Genomic DNA, 21,094 nt, shown 5'->3' with positions numbered 1-21,094 from the left:
TGTACGTGCTGCATTGCCGGCGGATGTCCTTTGCATGGAATTTATTTTTCATTGAGAACTACTTGTGCAAATACGAGGCGGAAATCATAAATGAGAGGAAGAGAGTGCAAAGGGGGGAAGAGAGACCTAGAAAGGGTCTATTGAAGGGAGGAGAGCAAGCAGGGAGGAAGGGATGGAGCACACGAGTGCCTCTTGAGAGCTTTTTCTTATTAGCCAGACTGAATTGCACGCTTTGAGTCCGGAAAACACACACTCTGGCCCTTTTCTTGTCTGCTCCCCATTGCGCCCCATCGCCCCCCCTCAAACCTCTTCGCATTCTTCCCTTTTAGTCCTCTTTACATTCACCACTTTCTCCCAGTTTCTCAGAGCAGTTTATCCTTTGCTTTATTTTTTTCAGCTTTCACAACTACTTCTTTCAGTTTAATTTGCACTTTTAGCCCCGAATATTCACTGACCCTCTCTTCACTCTCTCTGCCGTCCTGATTCCGTCCACCCAGTTCCTACATCTCATCTGCTGAATTATCCCAGAACATCCACTTAGCCTCTTTACCCCTGAAATCCCTCGCCACCTCCTCTTTTCTCATTTTCTTTTCAATAGTTGATCCACTATTCTCATTCCTGCAATTATTTGGGATCCACTTATATATCCTCCCTTTCAGCTAAATTCTCTCTTTTCTAAAACATCTACTTTCTTTCAAGTTTTATTATTATCATTATTATTATTATGATCCTTTTTTTTTTTTTTAAAGTTCAAAACGCTGATTATTTCTTTGTCTGTTCGGTTGTCCCAAATTTCTCACTTTTCTATTCTGCATTTTAAATTAAATGACTCCTTCCTGTTATATTATACGCTAGCTTCAAGCTGTTTTTCTAAAACTTCTTGTCTTCTTGGTTCCTAATCCCACTTTACCTCCCATTTTAAAGCCAAAACACTCTAAACCTCTCTCTTGGATCTGCTATAAATCCATTTGCTCTTGGCAGTTTTGAAGATGGCTGAAAAATCTCAGATTTCTTCAGAAAAAGTGCCAAAAATGCTGCAAATGCCAGTATTGACATACAGCTGACAAAAGATTATTTCAAAACAGAAAATGAGTTATATGTTCACACGTATCAGAAAATGTTGTCATTTAAGCTTAGACCAACTTTTTCATAAACTCTTCTCATATAAACTCTTCTGTAATTAAACCACAGCTTAAGCTGCACCCTGCTGCTTTTGGTTGCTGTTTTCAATCAAAAGAAAACAGCAATGTTAAGTCTTCACTGCTTTCTGAGTGACAAGAAGAGGAGAGCTGAATGGGAGAAAGCCTGTGGATGAACACAACTTTCCTGAAGACCTGGGTTCATTTTCACAGCATCTCTCTCCTGATGCCTTTCAGTCATTTTGTCAATCACAGCAGCAAGAGGAGCTAACAGGGGCTGGTGGGTATGAACGTGAAGGCTGACACCAACAATTTTCTCTCAAAAGGTGCTTAAACGCTGGTGAGGTGGTGAGCAAAAATAATGAGAGAAACGTCAGAGACAGGAGACATTCGGTGTCCCTCAGCTGAGTTGTACACAACCTGCTGCCCCGTAATAGTCTTTGAATCATTGGTAACGACCCTGTACAAGCAAAACCCTACAGCCCACCTCTTTATTTAGTGTTACCATCTGCAGGAGTCCAGATTTCGTACACTGATACCCAACTCACATAGTACATCGGATGCAGTGTTACAGTAGTCTGCAAATGTCTGCTACCAAAAAACTTCAGAAAACATACACTACATACAAATAGTTATTTAGCATGTCTAAATATGCCTCAATGTACCTAAAATATACCATGACCTTTACTGGTGAACTTAATTTGACTTTCTCCAAAATTTTTAATGCAAGTTGACAGCTGTTAAATGTTGAAGTATTAATTGCACAGCATGGTGCTCTCTAACAAGGTGATTAGCCATGAAAATCCCCAAAGAAGTGTCTCAACCATGAATTGACTGCTGAAAATTCTACTTCAATTCCAACTTGTGTCTCTTTATAGTCCTCTTTGCCATCCTGTTCACGTTTAAACAGCAGTCCAAGACCACACACAGCACTGTCAAACTATTGAGAGGCATTTTGTCATATTGTCGTTTGTGTTCCAGTCGCTAATTTGCCGTCAAAGTAACCTGGTTCCTCAGTATGAGACACAGACCTTGTTTGACTGGGCGATTTCTAGGCCAGTGGTCTCTCTGTTCAATTACACTCATCATGAACTCGATTTTCCCACATTGTAGACAGTCCCCCTACTAACTGAGCTACTCAGCAGCTACCAGCCAAACATCAGCGGCTGGTTGACAGAACTGTTGCCTGAGACTGCAAAACCAGACAAGACTGATTGATTACCAGAAAGCCTATGACTCAATGCTGCACACATTAAGTCCTGAAATGCCTGAAGCTGTACAAGATCAACAGCACTCTAAGAGTCTTTGTTGCAAACTCAGTGAGCCTGTGACCACGCTGGAAGCCACCTTCAAGCTAGTTGCACCATTCATGCATTCATTATCTAACTGCTTAGTTCAATAAAGGGTCGCGGGGAAGCTGGAGCCTATCCCAGCAGGCTTTTGGGCGAAAGGCAGGGGACACCCTGGACAGCTCGCCAGTCCATTGGCAGGCCAGTTGCACCAGTCTCCATTGAATGTGGCATATACAAAGGAGATACCCGGTCCCCGTTGCTATTCTGGATAAACCTGAATCCCCTCAACCAAATCATCAATGAGACTGGCTATGGATACTGCCTCAGGGAAAAGGGTCACTAACAGTCACCTCCTTTCTGATGCTGATGTCAACAGATGTAGATATTTTTGGAACAAGTTAAGCCAAACTAGAAAAAATATCTGGAAAACTGTAAATAGCATTTCTTATATTTTGTCATTTTGAGTTGGTGAGGCATTGCTAAAGAACTTCATATATAATATGTGGATATTATGTAAAGGTTGTGTCATTAGGAAAGTAACAACCAATAATGATAATTTCTGATAATGTATTTTAATGCAGATACTGGCCAATAATATTGGACAGCTCAGTTTGATGCCTTTGTTGTTTGCTGCTATGCATGGGACATCTGTCAATACAATCCAATATGATCCACTTTGTTCTCTTCATCCATCTCATCATCGTTATTTTCAAGTCTATTTTCAGTGATTTTTTTCATTATTCTCTCATTCAGAGCACTCTGGTTTACACTGAAAAAGCTGACCAGCAAAAACAGAGCCAATGTACTGCTATATAGTGCTGGGACTACACAGCAACAGCTCAACATCATTACATAAACTGTGCAATACATCCACTGCAATGTCAGCCATGGTGGCCTATGAGTGATATCATTTTCTAAATTTGTTAAAACTAAACATGAAGTGCCCTGCAATGGACTGGCAAGTTGTCCAGAGTGTAACCTACCTTTCACCCAAAGATGCTGGGATAGGCTCCAGCTTCCCTGCGACCCTTAATCAGACTAAGCGGTTACGATAATGAATGAATAAACGTGAAGTATTTTTAAAACCACTAAAGTGCATGTCTATCAAACAGGCTATTGCTCATCTTAGTTGGATTTTCCTTTAAGCTTCACAAAGTACAGCTCAGTTATAAAGGGTTGAGAGAGATAATAAAGTCCACATAACAAATGTTATATAGTAATATTATATAGTAATACAAATTCATCATCATAATTACTCAGCTGATTTCTAGTGAATGACTTTTTTTTTTTTTTTTTGTCTCGTCCAGCATTTAAGCCACCAGAAAGATGATCTGGATGCTGTGTTCTGCTGAGCAGATTTACTTTGCCAAGGGGAGCATTACTGGTATGATGTTCCCTTTGATTTTCTGGATTTATATTTTATTTCTTTATTTATTTCGTGTAAATTTTTGAGTTTCTACTGCTGGACCAGACCGGAGAGGATAGGAGCAACAGAAAGACAAAGGGAAAGAGAAAGAAAACACCTCGTAGAGAGAGAGAGAGAGAGAGAAAAAGAGAGAGATAGAAAGAGAAAGAAGGAAAAAACAGACATTTGCATAAACGTACGCATATACACCCATACGCATGCCTATGCCTATATAGACGCATGTACCTACACATTCACACAAATAGACACAAACAGGCCAATCTTAGATTCTTATTCCCCCTGCAGAGGACTAGACTATCAAGTGTCAAGAGCACCATAAACTATCAGGTTAAATATTAATGGGAGATAATAATAAAGTCCACATGACAAATGTTATATAGTGATACAAATCATCATAACTACTCTTCTTAGCTCAGCTGATTTCTCGTGAATAACATTTTATTCTTAGTTTTTTCATTCAAGAGCGTATGAGAAAAATTGACTACACCAGTAGCAAATTACACACACACACACACACACACACACACACACACACACACACACAAACCTCCTGTTCTGCAAAGGCTAATTGCCTACGAGACGACACAGATGTAGAAAACAGCCCTTGCAGAGACAAAACTGACATCTACTACAAGTTCCCTTCATGGTGTGTGTGTTGAAAAGAAGTGTATGTAAGATGTAGACAGTGAATATGTAGATTTGTGCATGAAAGAAAAGAAAAAAAGTTTTTGTGCATGTTTGTGCAGCACTACAAGGTGAAAGGATGTCTGATTAATTAACATGGAGAAAGAAAGCCTCTCCAGAGGCCAGCCAAGCATAACTAAAAGCTCATCTCTCTCCTGTATGAACTTATTACGAGGCAGCTACCTCAGTGTGTCTGTTTCACTGTTCCAACTTTTATGTGAAATTATTAGTAATTTATGATAATTCTTCCACACTGTACTCAGCAGTTTACGGCGGGTCTGGTGGACTGTTTTACACGACAGAAAACACTCTTACTGGATAACATTTAGCAAAAAGAGAACAGCTGCTCATCCAGCGCAAGCAAAGCTAAAGTTTGCAGAGTCTCCCTGAACGGCAGATGGTGGGACAAGTTAAAGCCAAATGCAAAATCATTTCAGATGTGTTTACCCGTTTTAGTCAAGCACACTAAAAACAAACACGAGGAGCAAAACTGAGAAAGGAGAGAAGGAGCTTTGTCTTCTCAGTAACATTAACGCATTTTACAGCAGCTAACCTGCACGGGGTTTATGTATTGTAACAGCTACTGGTATCATCATGAACTGATGTGGTTCATTTTCTCAGCTGCAAAGTGAAATATTTTTCTATAATTCATTGTCTGGGTGGGGATTTTACTCTAACCTCAGAATATCAATTGTTATACAAATTCAGATTACAGAAAGTTGATTTAATAGATCATATTTTTGATGCAGCCACATAACCAGCCAGAAAGCGACTGGGTTGATTCAGATATCACTGAGTCTGTGTAATATTTTCATTCTGGTAGGAGAACCAGTGCGTTTTCCTCATTAAATTGGCGAACAAACGCCCCCTGTGTGGACCTGCTTCCCTTTCATCTTTCTTATCTTTTACACATGTGCTACAGTACCCCTCCTCCCCCTCTCTGCCAAGCTCACTCTACTCTGGTTTGTTAAGGCTGATTGTTTTCTAATTGGTGTAGTGCCAGAGGTTGTGGTTGTTATGGTAACCTGCAAGGGGCACTTGGAAAGGGTTAGGTGGTGGTGGTGGTGGATGGGCCAAGGTGGGAGGGGGCAGCCACTCAAGAAAACTAAGGGCAGCTTTCATCAGAGACATACGGGGTCACTTCAGAAAGGAAAAAAAAAGAAAAAGGGCTGCACAGTGTTCGTGCACATCTTCTTTTTTAAAACAGTGAGGACATTTCTACTTTGTGGAGGCATTTTTGTCCCTTAGCATAGTTTGGAAAAGACATTGGGAGGTTTTCACAATGTTCAGTTAAAGTTTGGGTAGGTGATGATTACAACTTTACTTTGAGGGAAAAGGGTCATAGATGTGGATATGTGTCCGAGATATCCTCATAAAGACATACATGGCAGTTAAGTTCCTGACATTAAGGCCCATTTAACAGCACCTCCATATACTGATTTCACACACAGCCGCATGACACAAGAAACGTTTTTAACCTGGAATGTGTCTACGTTTGGTGACTGGCAGTTTAACAGCTAAATGCTGCTTCTCCATGTTTAGTCTGGACTCTGGACTAGTTGACCAGAGTCTTTGGATCTAAGAGCTCTGCTTAGTTTATATTCTCTGAACATTTCCCAGATGTGTTCTGGCCTAAACTCTTCTGAGATTTGTAAACAATGGTTTGAAAATCTATTCTGTGATTGGCCAGATGTCAGTGTAAAGATTTTAAAACTTGGATGTGTTCAGATCTCTTGGTTAGTAGCAGCATCTGGATGAGCTGTGGATGTTTAATGCTTTTTCTAGGAAGTCCCGTTAAAAGACCATTACAGTAATCCAGTCTACTGGCAGGAAACAACCTCTAATGAGCGTCATCTAAGCAGACAATGTTCACTGCAATGATGCTAGGACGCTAATTGGAAAACAACTTTATAAAAGAAAACAATACAAGAAAGTTACTGGCAGGAAGTCTGAAAAATTAAGTACATTAGGAACAACTGCAGTACATAATCATGGTATAAATGCATTGAAGTTGCATAAACCCTGAGCAAATGTATTGTGTTTCTGTGTTAAAATATATGTGTGTCCTTGAAAGAGAGAGAGGAAGCGAGAGAGAGAGTGAATGTGTGTCTAATGGCTTTATTAAATGAGTCTGCATTAAACTCAGCCATGCATAAGGAATTGCTGTGTCCTTTGGAATTTGGTAGCAAAGCGGAGAAGAGATAGATTTATAACTGTAATGTGTGGATAAAATAAGTTTACCATTATAACACAGCTGTTTAATCCATCATGTAGCTCAAATGATGACACACACTTTAAATTACACAAAAGTATGGAAAGACAGTACACACATATATGCCGTTACGGTATTGGTCTTTTAAAAGGAAAAATATTGTTTCATTTGAAAAAAAAATGTGTTGCTACAGATCCATTTCTGATGCGCTCTTATGCTCTTCTCTTATTTCACAAGTTTTACAAACTGCTTACGCTGAGTTCAAACTTAGTTTTGTCAAATCTAAGCAATATGTTTAATTATCGTCGAGGCTGCAGGTATGAAAGAACGCTGTGTATTTATATTTAATTTTCAGTCAGCACTGTTCACAGCATTCAACATGTTTAGAAGTGGAAGCAATAATTGCTAATATCTACAAAGGCTGCATGTATGATCTTGGTCCCAGTCGAGATGTGAGATTAATATAGAAGTGTCTGAGACTATACAGTATGTGTCACCATGTCGGTGTAAATGCACCTGAAACTTAAAGAAAAACTCTTTACTTTCCGTGCAAACCAATGCAGAGCAGCACAGTTTATTTAGGATTTGGTAAAGTGGTGTCTGACGAGAAACTGTGCACAAAAAGAAACTAAAAAACTGAACATGAACAGCCCCCCCCCCCCCCCCCCCCAATTTAAAACCCTAGAACCACCATGAGGAAGCAGAGAAAAGAGCCCCATGGTAGTATATCATAAGAAGATTGAATACCTTATACCTATATACCTATAAAATGTAAATCATCATCATGGAAACTACTAAGACCTTCATGATTAATTTCACAGAAAGGCAGAGTCATAGGAGAACAGTGCTGTTCTCATGTTTATGTTACATTCCCATAGCATTGCTTGGATTGACAGGAGGGCTGCAGTATGGCCTTCTGCTGACAGTGGTATTCTACATTCCTTTGTTAGATCTAGTGGTTACCCTAGAGAAGATTGTGTTTATTCTAAACAACAACTAAGACCATCCTGTCTGGCACCAAGAACCATGTCACCTTCAAAGTCACTTAAATCTCTTTTATCCTCTCATTCTGATATCTGTTGACTTGACCATGTCTACATGTTTGAATGCAATAAGTTGCTGCCATGTGACTGATGATGAGAAATTTGTTCAAACAATGCTTTGACTCTGTTGATACAATGAAAATGATGACTCTGCAACCCAGACTCCATATATGTCGTGCATGTGAACAGCATATACCAAGTCTTCTAAAGACCTGAATCCAGGGTCTGTATCAGATTTTGGGCAGGACAACACTAACACTGTTTGTATGACAGTAATAATCAATTATAATCAATCAAAACTAAGCAAAACAAACAAACAAAACCACTGAACAAGAAAACCCAATGAAGTGCCCAGTGGGTGTACGCAGCTCTGCTTCATGGCATTGCAAAGGTGCTGATGGAATAGAGCCCTTAGGGGATTTTGTTTATCTTCTAAATGCATATAGTGGCTCTGACCTTTGCTGACACACACACACACATCACTAACTCACTACCTTCCTTTTTTGGCCACAATGATTACCATCAGCCAATAACTGTACTTCCTTCTGTCTGCATGAGTAAACAGTAAACAGCTGAGACTGCTGGCCATGGGCAGAAGATTTCAACTCAGTACACAGACTTGTGCTACCTCTTTTAGGAAAGGAAAATTGTGGGATAAACATCAGTAAACACATTCACTTGAAGAATCACAAATCAACAAAGTGTTATAAACTACAACTCCAATAAGCTGAGATGTTGTGTGAAATTTAAAGAAAAACCCAATATGATTTTCAAATCATTTACAACCCATATGCAATTAAAAATATTACAAAGACAAGAAATTCAATGCTTAAACTGATACATTTTGTTTTTTATTTTTAGGTTTTTGCAAATATTCACTCATTTTGAATTTGATTTCTGCAAGATGCTTTAAAAAAGTGACAACGGGGAAAAGAAAAGACTGGGAGATGTGAGGAATGCGCAAAAAACACCTTATTGGATCAATCCACAGGTGAACAGCTTACATGGAAACAGCTGAGAGTTATTTAGTTATAAAAGGAGCATCCCCATAAGGCTCAGTTGTTTGCAAAAAATCTCTGAAAAATTTTAAGAACAATGTTTCTCAATGTGCAATCGATTTTGTGATTTCAGCATCCACAGTCTATAAACTCTATAAAATGATTCTGAAAGTCTCTGCAAGTCGGCAACAGGGCTGAAAACCAAAATTCAATGCTTGTGAACATCCATCCCTCAGGCACTTTAGAAAACTTTGAGTTACCACAGTTTAGTCCTTCTACAAGTCCAGGTTAAAACTCTGCCATGCAAAGCCAAAGCCATACATTAACAACAGCCAGAAATGCCACCGGCTTCTCTGGGTCCGAGCTCATCTCAGATGGACTGACGCAAACTGGAAAAGTGTGCTGTGGTCCGACGAGTCTTCATTTCGGGAAATGATAGATATAGTGTTCCACAGGCCAAAGAAGAAAAGTTCAAAGCCAGTATCTATGATGGTGTGGGGGTGTGGTATCAGTCATGGCATTGGGAGACAGCACATCTGGGAAGGCGCCATTATTGCTAAAAGGTACACGCAGGTATTTGAAACAACATATGATGCATCCACGCTGCGTCCTTTTCAGTGAAGTGAACACCCAGCCACATTCTGCACGGGCTACAGCAACGTGGCTTCATTGTAAAGGAGACCGTACCAGACTGTCTGGCCTGCAGTCCAGGCCTGTCTCCCATTGAAAATGCGTGGCACATTACAAAGTGCAAAGTACAACAACATAGATCTTAATTAAGCAACTGAAGATGTACATCAAGCATGAATGGGAAAGATTTCCACCTACAGCGCTTCAACATTTAGTGTGGTGACTTCCCAAACACTTACTGTAACACAGTGGTAAACATGACCCTGTCCCGGCTTTTTTGGAACTTATTGCTGGCATAAAATTCAAAATGAGGAAACAAACAGCATAAACAGAAAACAAATACAAAAAAAAGCTATTATGTTATTGTTTTTTTATCAGTTTAAACATGACACAGCTCGTCTTTATAATTTGTTTAAATACATGTTAAAAAAGGATTTGCAAATCAGTTTATTCTTGTGTTTTTTATTCATATTTTACACAACGTACCTTCCCTGGAATTGGGGTTGTGAATCCAATGATTAATAATAATGATGCTTGTTGAATACATTTGTCTCTCTGACAGTGTCTACTATGAAATATAATATTTTCCTGGTTGATGAAACAAACCTCATGGTATAAAGAGGTTTCTACGCTAAGTATGAAGCGCAGATTTAATAATTTCGTAAACATTTAAAGCCACCTAGTAAGATCAACTTATCTAACCATATTTATCAGCATGCAAGCACAAATCAGCTGTGACCATTTGCATAATCCAACTTCCATACACACCAAGATACTTGAAATTACAGGACCCCATTGTAAAATCTGCAGCTAAGGTGGATGTCTTAAAAGTCACTGCTTTTATGACCTCTGCTTTTCTTCCCAGCTGGATTTAAATCAAATGAGCTGGAACCACACATTTAGGCATAAATACATTCATAAACAGTTCGGATTTTATAATGATTTCAAAGAAATCTGCAGAAGTCAAGGTCAAAGGAATGTTATTACTGGAATGGCTGCTATTATGCAGGAAAATAAAAATTAATTTAAAAAAAAAAACAGTGTCAGGAAACATTTCTATACAGCCTGGATCTGTCCTTCAAATAGGTTTACTTCTCCCCTTTTAAGACAGGTACAGCAATGTGGTGAATGTCCATGACTGACTGTGTATGTAGATGTGTGTGTGTGTGTGTGTGTGTGCGTGTGCGCGTGTGGCCGAGAGTGAAAATATGAGTTCGAGCAGATATATTCCAAAGTTAGTAAGGTGTGACTGACATTATAAAGGTAAAGGAAAAGGACTGTGAAGCTGAAAGGCACATAGAGGGCCCTGTGGGGATTTTGTTTTTTCTTGACCTCTCACACACACACACACACACACATTACATATGTATATATATATATATTTTTTTTTTTTCTTTTTTCTTTTTTGTGGCCACATGAAAACACTAGCCCTCATATTGTCATATTGCAGCTTAAAGCAAGCGTACACTCCTTACTTTTTGTCTGTCAGTTTGTATCTATTGTTTTCGGATGGGGATGCACTGATCGAATCTTTGGGAGTTCTGATCAGATACAGATACCTGATATGTGTATATCTGCAGATACCGATATTTGCAGATACCAAATCTGTTTATGTGAACATTATTGTGACTATGGTTATTATTGCTGTTATAACTGTGTAAGATTTCATTAAGTTGTAATAAATTACCCATCCTTTCTGAAGTTACCTCACCAACACAAATATAAAAGTTTTATTTTGATTTGGCACATTTTACCTAAATACAACTATAAATGTGTGGTTTTAAAACAAAGATTTAGCTTTTAGTGCAGTATTACTCATTGTGCGGCTCGGCTCACTGACTCTTGACTTGCGGCTTGTGAAGCAGCCACTGGGTGTCTGAAAATGCTATCTAAGTCATAATGATCCTCAACAGTACAGTTCTCTCCACAAACAAGAGCTGCAGGCTGCTTGCCAAAACTTTGTTGTCGTAACAGCCCTAAATGACCCTGTCAGAATTGTCAGTTTTGGCTAATTTCAGCTAAAAAAAGAAACACCCACATTCCGGAGGCATTATTGTATTTTCACCGTATGCTGTTGCATAAAAATGCCGTTACTCCGTGGAATATTTAAGAAAACGATTTCTTGCTAAAAAAAAGCTGAATGTTGAAAGCTGATTTGCCAACGTAGCAGGATACGTAGCATGGGAACACTTCTTTGGGGGCTGGCGGCTCTCCTCTCGTCTTAGTATATTGTGTGCGGCTGTTGTTGAATTAAAGGTGAGAATCACTGTTTTAGTGTAACAAATGTCACATTTTAACATTCAAGGCATTTAATTCTTTTAAAACATGTCCGCATGTCATCAAAGACATCTGTGCTAGTTTGACGAGTGTGGTATCGGTTGTGGTATTGGTATACTTTTACCAAGTACGAGTACATACGCTTGGTATTGAGCCGATACCCATACATGTATTGCTATTGGTGCATCCCTATTTTCAAACACACACACACATACACACAAGAGTCTTTGACAGATAAAGGTGATTTATAGAAGAGAAGGTCAAACAGAGAAATGAATAAGTAAGGGATATTGCCCGACAAAGTGTCCGTTATCAGAAATTAATGGACGACGTGGAGGCGTGAACCATCCGACGCAAAGCCTCTAAATGAGAACAGCATGGAAATTCTAAATGCTAACAGAAGATTGCTGTGAAATTGGCGCAACCACTGGAGCATTAATGCAGAGAAACACACGCATGGTCCGCTGCACCGCAGCAGGGTGACGTCAGAGCCGCTCTGTCCCTCTTTGAGAGATTTAGAGCTGCAACACAAACTAACTGATTGAATATTATTTAATACAGTTGAAACAATGTGATAAATATTTCATCTGCAGTGACTGATTTCAACTAACAATCTCGGTAGAACATCAACATGATACAGTACTGAGATAGAGAGGGATCGGGAGACTTTTTTTCCCCCTTTTCTCCCTCTTTTTTTTACTCTTACTTTTTTTTGTTTGATGGTCTAAATTAACCTGAAAAGAAAAAGCCCAGAAGGCCTGGGATTGATCGAGTTATTGTCACAAATCGCTTTATTTACTTCAGATCGACCCTCTCCGTAGGCTGTCAGATCAGCCTGCGGGCAAAACGAGTGGATTGAGACTCTTCCGCACTTCCGCCTCCCGCCACTGCACTACATCGGGAGCGTGCACCGCACCTGCTTTCGCCGTCATTGTAACATCTCATAAACAGAAGGATTAGGCTCATATGAACTCAATAAAAAAAACAAAATACAATGTCAACACATAGCATACAGTCCTACATGTTGGAACCTGAATCAGACCCTGAAACTGAGGTGGAAAACAGCAATCCACAGCAACGAATGCAGCAGGATGTCTCTCTTTGGTAAACTCACCAGCCATTGTTGGAAATAACTTTATCCCACGTTTTCCACCCGCCTGATGTATTTGTACATGCCCTTGTTAACCAGTAGAAGGTGACCAATCACCGAACCTTATCCCCCGGGACGTCACAAGGAAGTAGAAAAAAACTCTCTAAAACGACGCGTTTTTCGTCGCCATGGAAACCAAACAGAGAGCGTGCTGGAACTCAAACTCAGACATGCGTTTACGTGATAAAAAACAGTGCCGTTCACATGTCTGATGAGGATTCAACACTGTAACACTGTAGAAAGCGCAGAAAACTTGAAATACCATAATAGCATCCCTTTAAGAACTGGACTCGTCATGGTACCCTGCCAGAGTGAAAGGCCTTACTCAGTGGTGCCCAAGTCTGGTGCTCAAGCTCCATCATCCTGCAACTTTTAGGTGCATCTCTTCACACAACACACCAGGTCAATACCTGACCTGTGCATAGCCGGATCAGGGCATATAGCCGTTTATTTCAGGTGTGTTGAAGAATGGATGTAACAAAAAATTTCAGTAGATCTGGTAGATAGATAGATAGTAGCGCTGGAGGACCAGACTTCCCCCCCACCCCGGCTGTTATCAAGTGGTATTAGACATGGATCAAACTCTCCCTCCATCAGGATGTGGCCAAGATTTATCCACGTTTCCAAGGAGATTGTGGTTTGGGGAAATCAGGAAAATGATGTCAACTCCATAGAAATATCAAAATCCTTTACTAGAACTTGTGCGATTTAAAAAAAAAAAACAAAAAAAAAACTGTTCCCCTTGAAAAAAACAAACATATTTCATACTTTCTAACCACAAGGGCAGCAATCCAGCAGGTTTTCCATCTGTTCCTGCTTCAACACACCGGAACTGGATTAAATGGATCTAGCAGCCTATCAGGTTTTGCACAATGACTCATTAACACGAGTCAGCTGTGTTGGAGCAGGGATACATGGAAAACTTGCTGGATTGCGTCCCTTTTAGAACCGAAATGAGTACCGCTGCTGTAAAGTCATTGAGACCTACCTGTCATTAGCAGGAGCTGCAGCAGGAGCAGGAGATGTGGCTCCAGGGGCTCTTGGTTTGTTGACTTTGGCATACAGCCTATCAAGAGGGTCTTCCTCTGCGACGACACCGGGTTCATTAGCATGTATTCCATGTCCTGGATAGCCAGAGGGGCCTTGAGGAGAAGGTGTGCGGGCATGAGCGTGCTGAATTTTACTGTAGGGAGGCGACTGAGGCATCGGCTGTGGCACTGAAGCCATATCTCTGTCTCTGAACGACTGTATCCGGGCATAGTTGGGATCTGCATCGTCATCCTCAAAGTCTGGATATGAAGACCCACCACCGCCACCTTGCTGGTCCCTGTTTCGCAGCTCAGGATGCCCTGCCTCAATCCTGGAGGAGAAATGAAGGACCAATTACTATCACTGGGTATATCATTGCTGGAGAGGTTTCTGTGAATGAGCTACTGGCTGCTGACCTATGAAAGCCACCAGAGAGAAAGAGTGTTAAAGAAAGGAACTCAGGAATGACAGGCATGAAGTACAGGTGGACATATAATAGAGTGAATAGTGAGAATGGCAAGCAATATACGAAAGGAATGAAAGAGACCTTTAAATTCACATTTGTATGTCATTCCTCAATGCAGAGGATTCCCAACACAAAACCTCCAATCATCTCCTTTGCAGAAAGCTACTCACCTCTCTCTCTCTTCTTTCATCCTCTCTAGTTCATGGTCACTTAGAATGTCAGACTTTTGTCGTTGCAGAGCCGCCTTTGCTTCCTTCTTCTCCTCTTTTTTCTTTCCAAATCTGCACAGAAAACAATCGTGACATAAAAAACGCCATCAGAAACAAAGAAAGAGACAAAAAAAAAAAAAGCATTCGATACCAACTGCAGTTGGAGATTTTCACAAAACTGGAAACAACAATAGCACCCCTGTGATTACAAGCCTACGTAGACCGCACAAGCCATGCACAGGCAAAAGGCAGACATGAAGGCAGGCAGACACGCTGTGTTATTCAGTGTTAGGAACTCTCAGAACATCCTGTCACTGAACATTAAGACCAGTAACGCTGGCATGAATCTTATCTGCTCGCCTCTGTTCCCACTGACAGATACATTAAGAAACACACATATACACAAGAAAATGACAGTAAAGCAAAGTACTTAATAGTTAAGTATCATTTAGATTTTATTAATACAACCCCAATTTAAAACCAAGTTGGGATGCTGTGTAAAATGTAAATAAAAACAATGCAATGATTTGTAAATCTGAGAAATGTAACATAAATAACTGATAACATTTTGATACTTTTATGATTTAATGGAAAATATGACCTCATCATGACTTTGATGGAGTGTTCACAGATGTGTAAGTTGACCATGCCAGCGGCAGCAACCCATACCATCAGAGGTGCAGGTTTATAGACTGTCCACTAATAACATGCACGATCTCTTCTCTTTAGTTTGCAGGACAGTGCCCACGGTTTCACAAAAAAAAAAATAAAAAAAATTGAAATTTTGATTCATCAGACAACAAGACAGGTTCCATCTTGCCATATACCTTTTTAAACGAGCGTTGGGTCAGAGGATCAAGTTTGGTCAAGTTTCTGGATCATATACACATGTGGTTTAGTCTTTGCTTGATGGAACTCCAACCTGCATTTGTGAATTTCATGGTGTACTTTGTTCACACACCGATTTCTGGAGATGTTCCTGAGCCCATGCAGGGATTTCCAGAAGAGAATCACATCTGTTTTAAATGGAGTGGGCGCAAAGACAACAAACGTTCGTACGTTTTCCCGTGCACACAGAGACTCCTCCTGATTCGCTTTTCATGATGATTATACACTCTGACGAGTAGGATCTTCAAAGTCGTCTCCACTTGCCTCCAAGGAACACTTCTTGGAAAATGTTCCAGTTTTAAGATGGTAAACCTTTTCCCATTTATCAACGTCAAAGCTTCTACCTTTCTGAAATACCCAGTTGTATTACTGACCGGGTGCAAATTATTCCTATTAGTTGTTAACAAATTATTAATTAACCAATTAGTTCATCAAAAATTTGCAGAGTCAATCAATTTTCCAGCCGTTTGTTGCCCGCTACAACTTTTTTGGGTGTGCTGTAGCCATCAAATTTTAGATGAGTTTGTGTTTTCTATAAAAGAGGGTAAAACGTCTCAGTTTTACCTTCTGATATAATATTTATGTTTTATAGGAAATAAAATGTTGGTTCAGAATAGAATAGAATTTATTGTCCTTACAAAATGATGTGCAACAAAATTAATGTGCTCAGTCAGTACAGTGTTCAAGAACAAAATAAATAGGCATTGCTAAAAACAATATAAAAGACATTAAAAACACTACGATACATTAGGCCACAGTGGGGTATATGTTCAGAGGTTAACTTTTAAGATCATGACTTTATAAGATTTGTAAATCTCTACATTATGTTTCCATTTACATTTTACACAGTGTCCCAGTAGAGTTGTATTCAATTCTTTAGTCTAAAACATTTGTAGACAGGTAATCCAATCACATAAAGACAGAAAGAATATGACTACAGCTGCTGTTCCATTACAAAATAAACCTCCAAGTAAATTAAAGATAGCATGTACAAAATAGACTTAGAGGACCAATTTAATCGACCACATATCAATACTTGAACCGCATGAGTCAATACTGTTAATGTGTGGTCAGCATCAACAGCATGGTCTGTACTCAAGCCATTACATGAAGAAGATGCACACATCAACGCATTCATCTGAATGAGCACTGGAGAAATGTAATTCTACTGTATGATAGCTTCTGAGCTTGAGGAAACACGCATATCTGCTGAATAAGCAAACTTATTTGCTTCAAACTTTAACAGTGAGCGAATATTTAATCAATTAATAAAGCAACTGTGTTGGTTTGGAGATGCGCGTGTGATCTTGGGATTTACCATCTGAGCTATTCATTTGATAATCTGCACAATCAATATTAAGGGGCCTCTGCGATGAAAGAGATCTAAGGCACATCGAAACAAGTAGTAAAGACAGAACAGCTATTGGATGACTCATCAAGTGTGGAGCTTACAAGTTCTGTAGTTGGTATGTTCTGCAGGTGTTGGCATGTTCTCCAACCACAAGGTAAAAACCTTTTGCTTGTGTGTTTACCATATCCTGGGTTTTAGGCTTGCTTAGCCAAACCATTTGCCTCACACTGAGTGTTAAAAGGGAAAAAACACACACACTTCAACCCCATTACAGTGGAAGTTTAATCTCCTTAAACACAGCTATGGCAGAGCAATTTAATGGTTTTTGGCCACAGCGCACCACTCACACCTTTAAGCAACTATTTAAAGGCTTGAGTTGCCATAACATCCAGGCTGAACATGATCCACATTAATATGTTAAAGCGATTTTACATACATTTTTCAAGTTTTCCAGCTCTTGTCTAAGTTTAAATGGAGTCAGCTTCTGGTGTCACAGTCTGATTTAAATCTCTGGAATATGCCATTCAGAGGCTAAAGGACTGTAATTATTTATAACCTACTCGAATGTTGCTAAAAACACACAGGAGCTCATTAAACTTCAACAGCAAAGCAATGTGGCGAGCAGGACATGGTGAACTGAGCCAGTCAAAGATGTTTAATAGTTAATATCTCCACAGCAACAGTGACCTTATAGCACATCTTATGCTTTATTTATCTGGTGAAATTACTGATAAATTATCCTATTTGTCCACACATTTTCTATGTGATACTAGAACTGCTATTTCTGAAGCACCACTATACCTGCTTGTGTTTTATTTAAGGAGAAATCTATTGCTACTTTGAAGTGTGACTGGTTTTAGGTTTGATAAAAACAAAGGTGCACTTTGAGCAGAGAGGTAATAGGTTTCTTTGAAATGCCTAATGTGGATGGGGGGGGCAAAGCCTATTTACCACCCATAGAGGGGGACTCAATGGGCAATGAAGGGCTCCAATCATCTGTGTGCATTAACAGAATGTGTGTGTGTTTGCTACACAGGGGACAAGGCGTGCTCTAATTATCGCTACCTACGGAGGCTTACCCTTTCCTTCAACTCTCTCCAACCCTAATTTACCCCTCCTTCCCTACATTTTCCTCAGCAGTCTTCCTATACGCTCACTACTCTCAGTTCTGACTCTGTACTTTACCTTACTTTCACCCTCTTCGTCTTGCTTTTTCTTTAACATTTTGCTCTTTTCACTCACTATCAAGCTTCACTCTCTAACTCATAAAACATCCTTCTCTCCTCGCGCTCTAGTATCACTCTCAAAAGTCGACATATTATGGAATAAAAACGAGTCTACATGTTTATTCAAGAATCTCAAAGTTTCCTGAACCCTCAGTGAAAGTGACAGTAACACATTTTGGAATTAGTGCAAATTGGAGTCATTGGGTCTCCTTCACCAAAAGTTCCTACATGCAATCTTGTTCTTAAAGAAACACTACAGAACTTTTGCCATATTTCTCGTCACGTGGCCTCTATCGACAGCTAATTCAGCATCAATCACATCCTACCTGACCTGTTAGCTCTCTCCAGCCAGCAAAAGACAATCTTACAATGACTTGATTTGTCCAATTCTCTCCTTTATTCTTCTTGTGTTCTTTTGCTGAATCAGCGAAGTTACGTGTTCAAAACAGCCAGTTTCTTATTATACCGTGAAGCAAAACTGAAGCAAAATGTCACGTCGAAACCGATCCAGAAAATTGTACAATGCTGCAGCAGGACGCCGCTCGCCAGTGACAGCTCCGGAAACGCGCCTCATGAATTTTGGTGCCATCAAAACGGGTCACAATTTCATATTTTAAAAGTCAATAAGTTTCAGAGTGGGTCTTTAAATCCTACTAGAAAACTTTTTATGACGATTGTAACATCCCAGTAAATCTTTATATCTTCATACTCAAAGTTGGTTCGTTAAGCTTTCTCTTTTGGCATGTCCCTGTGAAGGGGTCGCCACAGCAAACCATCGCTCGGGTGAATCAGCACATGTAAAATATGCTAGATGCCCTTCCTAACACAACCTTCTGCAATCCTCTTTAGGGCTGCAGCAGCATAGGGGAGCAGGACTCAAACCACCGACCATTAGGTCACAAGACAAGTGGCACTTCCACCCGGGCCACTGCCACCCATATATCTTCATACTCAATAATACTCCTAAAGATTTAAGTGCCAATAAATTTGAATAAAGTCAGTGTCTGTATTGCTGTCTTTCGTTCAATTCATTCTGATGCAATAATAAAATTACAGTTATGCTTGTTAGATTTAAAAAAAAATGCATTGTGGTAATTTACAAAACATTTTCTTTTGCTAAAATAAATAGCAAGATGATGCAGATGAATTTGCAACAATAATTTCCCTCAGAAGATAAAGAAACCATTTTCCATTCCTTTTATTCCTTCAAGAACAAATCCCAGTAAAGACAGGATTTCATGCTACTGCTGGTCGATCGAACACAACAGTGGAAAAGGATGCACATGTGTGCACGTTAAAGTCACCTGATCAGAGTCGCTACCTGAACCACATGCAAAATGTCCTCATGCGAATCCCAGAACCACCGGCTGGTCATCCACAGTGTTGGCAGAAGCTATTAACATAATTACAGATGATATGTACAGGTCTTATACCTTAACACTAGTGGAAATGGATATTAAAATAGTATAAATAATAATTATGAGCAGCAGGATAACTAAGTAAACAGTGAAGTAAAATTCAGTGCATGGTGTTCAGTTCAGTTTGGGGGTGGTGTGATGAGATGTGTGGTGCTATGAGGTAAGTTGGTGAATATGGCCCACTGTTTTAACCATTTCATGTCCAAATAATTACCTGCACAGTGAAATATTCCACATGTGCAACACTTAATGAGCACCAACCATAAACATATACTCATCCAAAGAGCTGACAATGCTGCAGCTGTGTATAAAATCATGCAGGTACAAGCCAGAAGCTTTGACTAGTGTTCACACAAAGCATCAAACTGGAGAGCAGGCTCTACATATTTTTAAATCTGCTGACATTTTTATGCACAACAATCTCTGGAGTTCATACATTAAAAAAAAAAAAGGGTTGAATAAGTAAATGTTTTGCTGATGAGAGATGTCAGGGAAAAATATTAAAACCGCTGAGCTGTCTGAAAGGCTACTGTAACTCAGATAATGACTCTTTACGATTGTAAAATGTAGCCCGCTCTGATGAATGACAGATTTTTGCTGAGCCTGCAGATGGTAGTCAGAATTTGGCATCAGAAACATGAATTCATGGCCCTTACTAGTGACAACAGTCCACCATAGCGAAGGTGAGTGTGGTGTATCGATGTGGGGAGTGCTTTCTTGGCACACTTTGAGCCAGCTCAGTGATGATCAATCATCATTGGAATGCCACTGACTATCTGATTATTGTTGCTGACCATGAGCATCCCTTCATAGTAACTAATACCATCTTCTTGTGGCTACTGAATATATGAAAATGAAGCATTTCACAAAGGCTGCGTTCATATTTAGTAAACTACAGTTTCACAGAAGGTGGGCTACACAACACCTGTTGGGGCAACCTGTTTACATCATGCCTGCTGTGGACTTTTGGCACTGTACTGCCTTACTGTAATTAATCTGGTAACTCTTTCTTAATCATATCTGCTTGCTAGTATCCCCTGTGGGTTTCACTGGGTTTTCTTATGAAGGCTCCGGACGGATGGTTAATTACAATATGAATAACCATCTATAAATATATCTATGAACACATTTCTACAACGACAAGATCTATCCGAATATCTATAAATTCATAATTAAGGAAATGCTTGTGAGATTTGCTAGGATGTGTAAAAATCATTATATGTGTTATTTGTTAAAGAATAAATGAGGATGGTACATGGGAAAAATAATTATGAAAATCCTTTTGGAGGGATGCAGTTGTATCTCTTAACTTCTATCAAATCATTGTGAAATATATGATCATTATATCTGCAGATAACAACTGCAATCAAATAAAGCAGAACAAAATGAGAGATGTTTTAGGTCAAACGGTTCATTCAGGGTCTCCAGAGTAACCATTTTATCTTTTCTTACTTCAGGTTTTAAAATGCTGAATATGGAGTAATACAAAAATAAATTTAAGAGAAATGAGATGAGGGGAGACGTACGCATTCCTCCAGACCAGTATTTACCTTTTAAAAGGGAGTGTCGGTGAGCCTGTTTATATGCATACCAAAATTCAGATAATTATCTGATTTCTGGAGTTCCAAGATTATCTAAGTGATCATGGAAACAGCA

General features: G+C 39.5%; 1 protein-coding gene across 1 annotated transcript in view; it reads right to left on the bottom strand.

Annotated features, from left to right (window-relative positions):
* The window catches only part of LOC306766896 (partitioning defective 3 homolog B-like), a 230,308-nt gene that overhangs the window by 61,045 nt on the left and 148,169 nt on the right, over nt 1-21,094 (bottom strand). The window contains exons 20-21 of the mRNA XM_079254754.1: nt 14,517-14,627; nt 13,840-14,211 (exon numbers count right to left, since the gene is read on the bottom strand). Coding sequence (XP_079110880.1) covers nt 13,840-14,211; nt 14,517-14,627 — 483 coding nt within the window. The remainder of the gene's footprint in view (nt 1-13,839; nt 14,212-14,516; nt 14,628-21,094) is intronic.

The sequence above is a fragment of the Telmatherina bonti genome (genome assembly GCF_933228915.1).
Source record: "Telmatherina bonti genome assembly, chromosome: 15".
Taxonomy (NCBI): Eukaryota; Metazoa; Chordata; class Actinopteri; order Atheriniformes; family Telmatherinidae; genus Telmatherina; species Telmatherina bonti.
The sequence above is the reverse complement of the archived record's forward strand: the minus strand, read 5'-3'. Positions and strand labels throughout refer to the sequence as shown.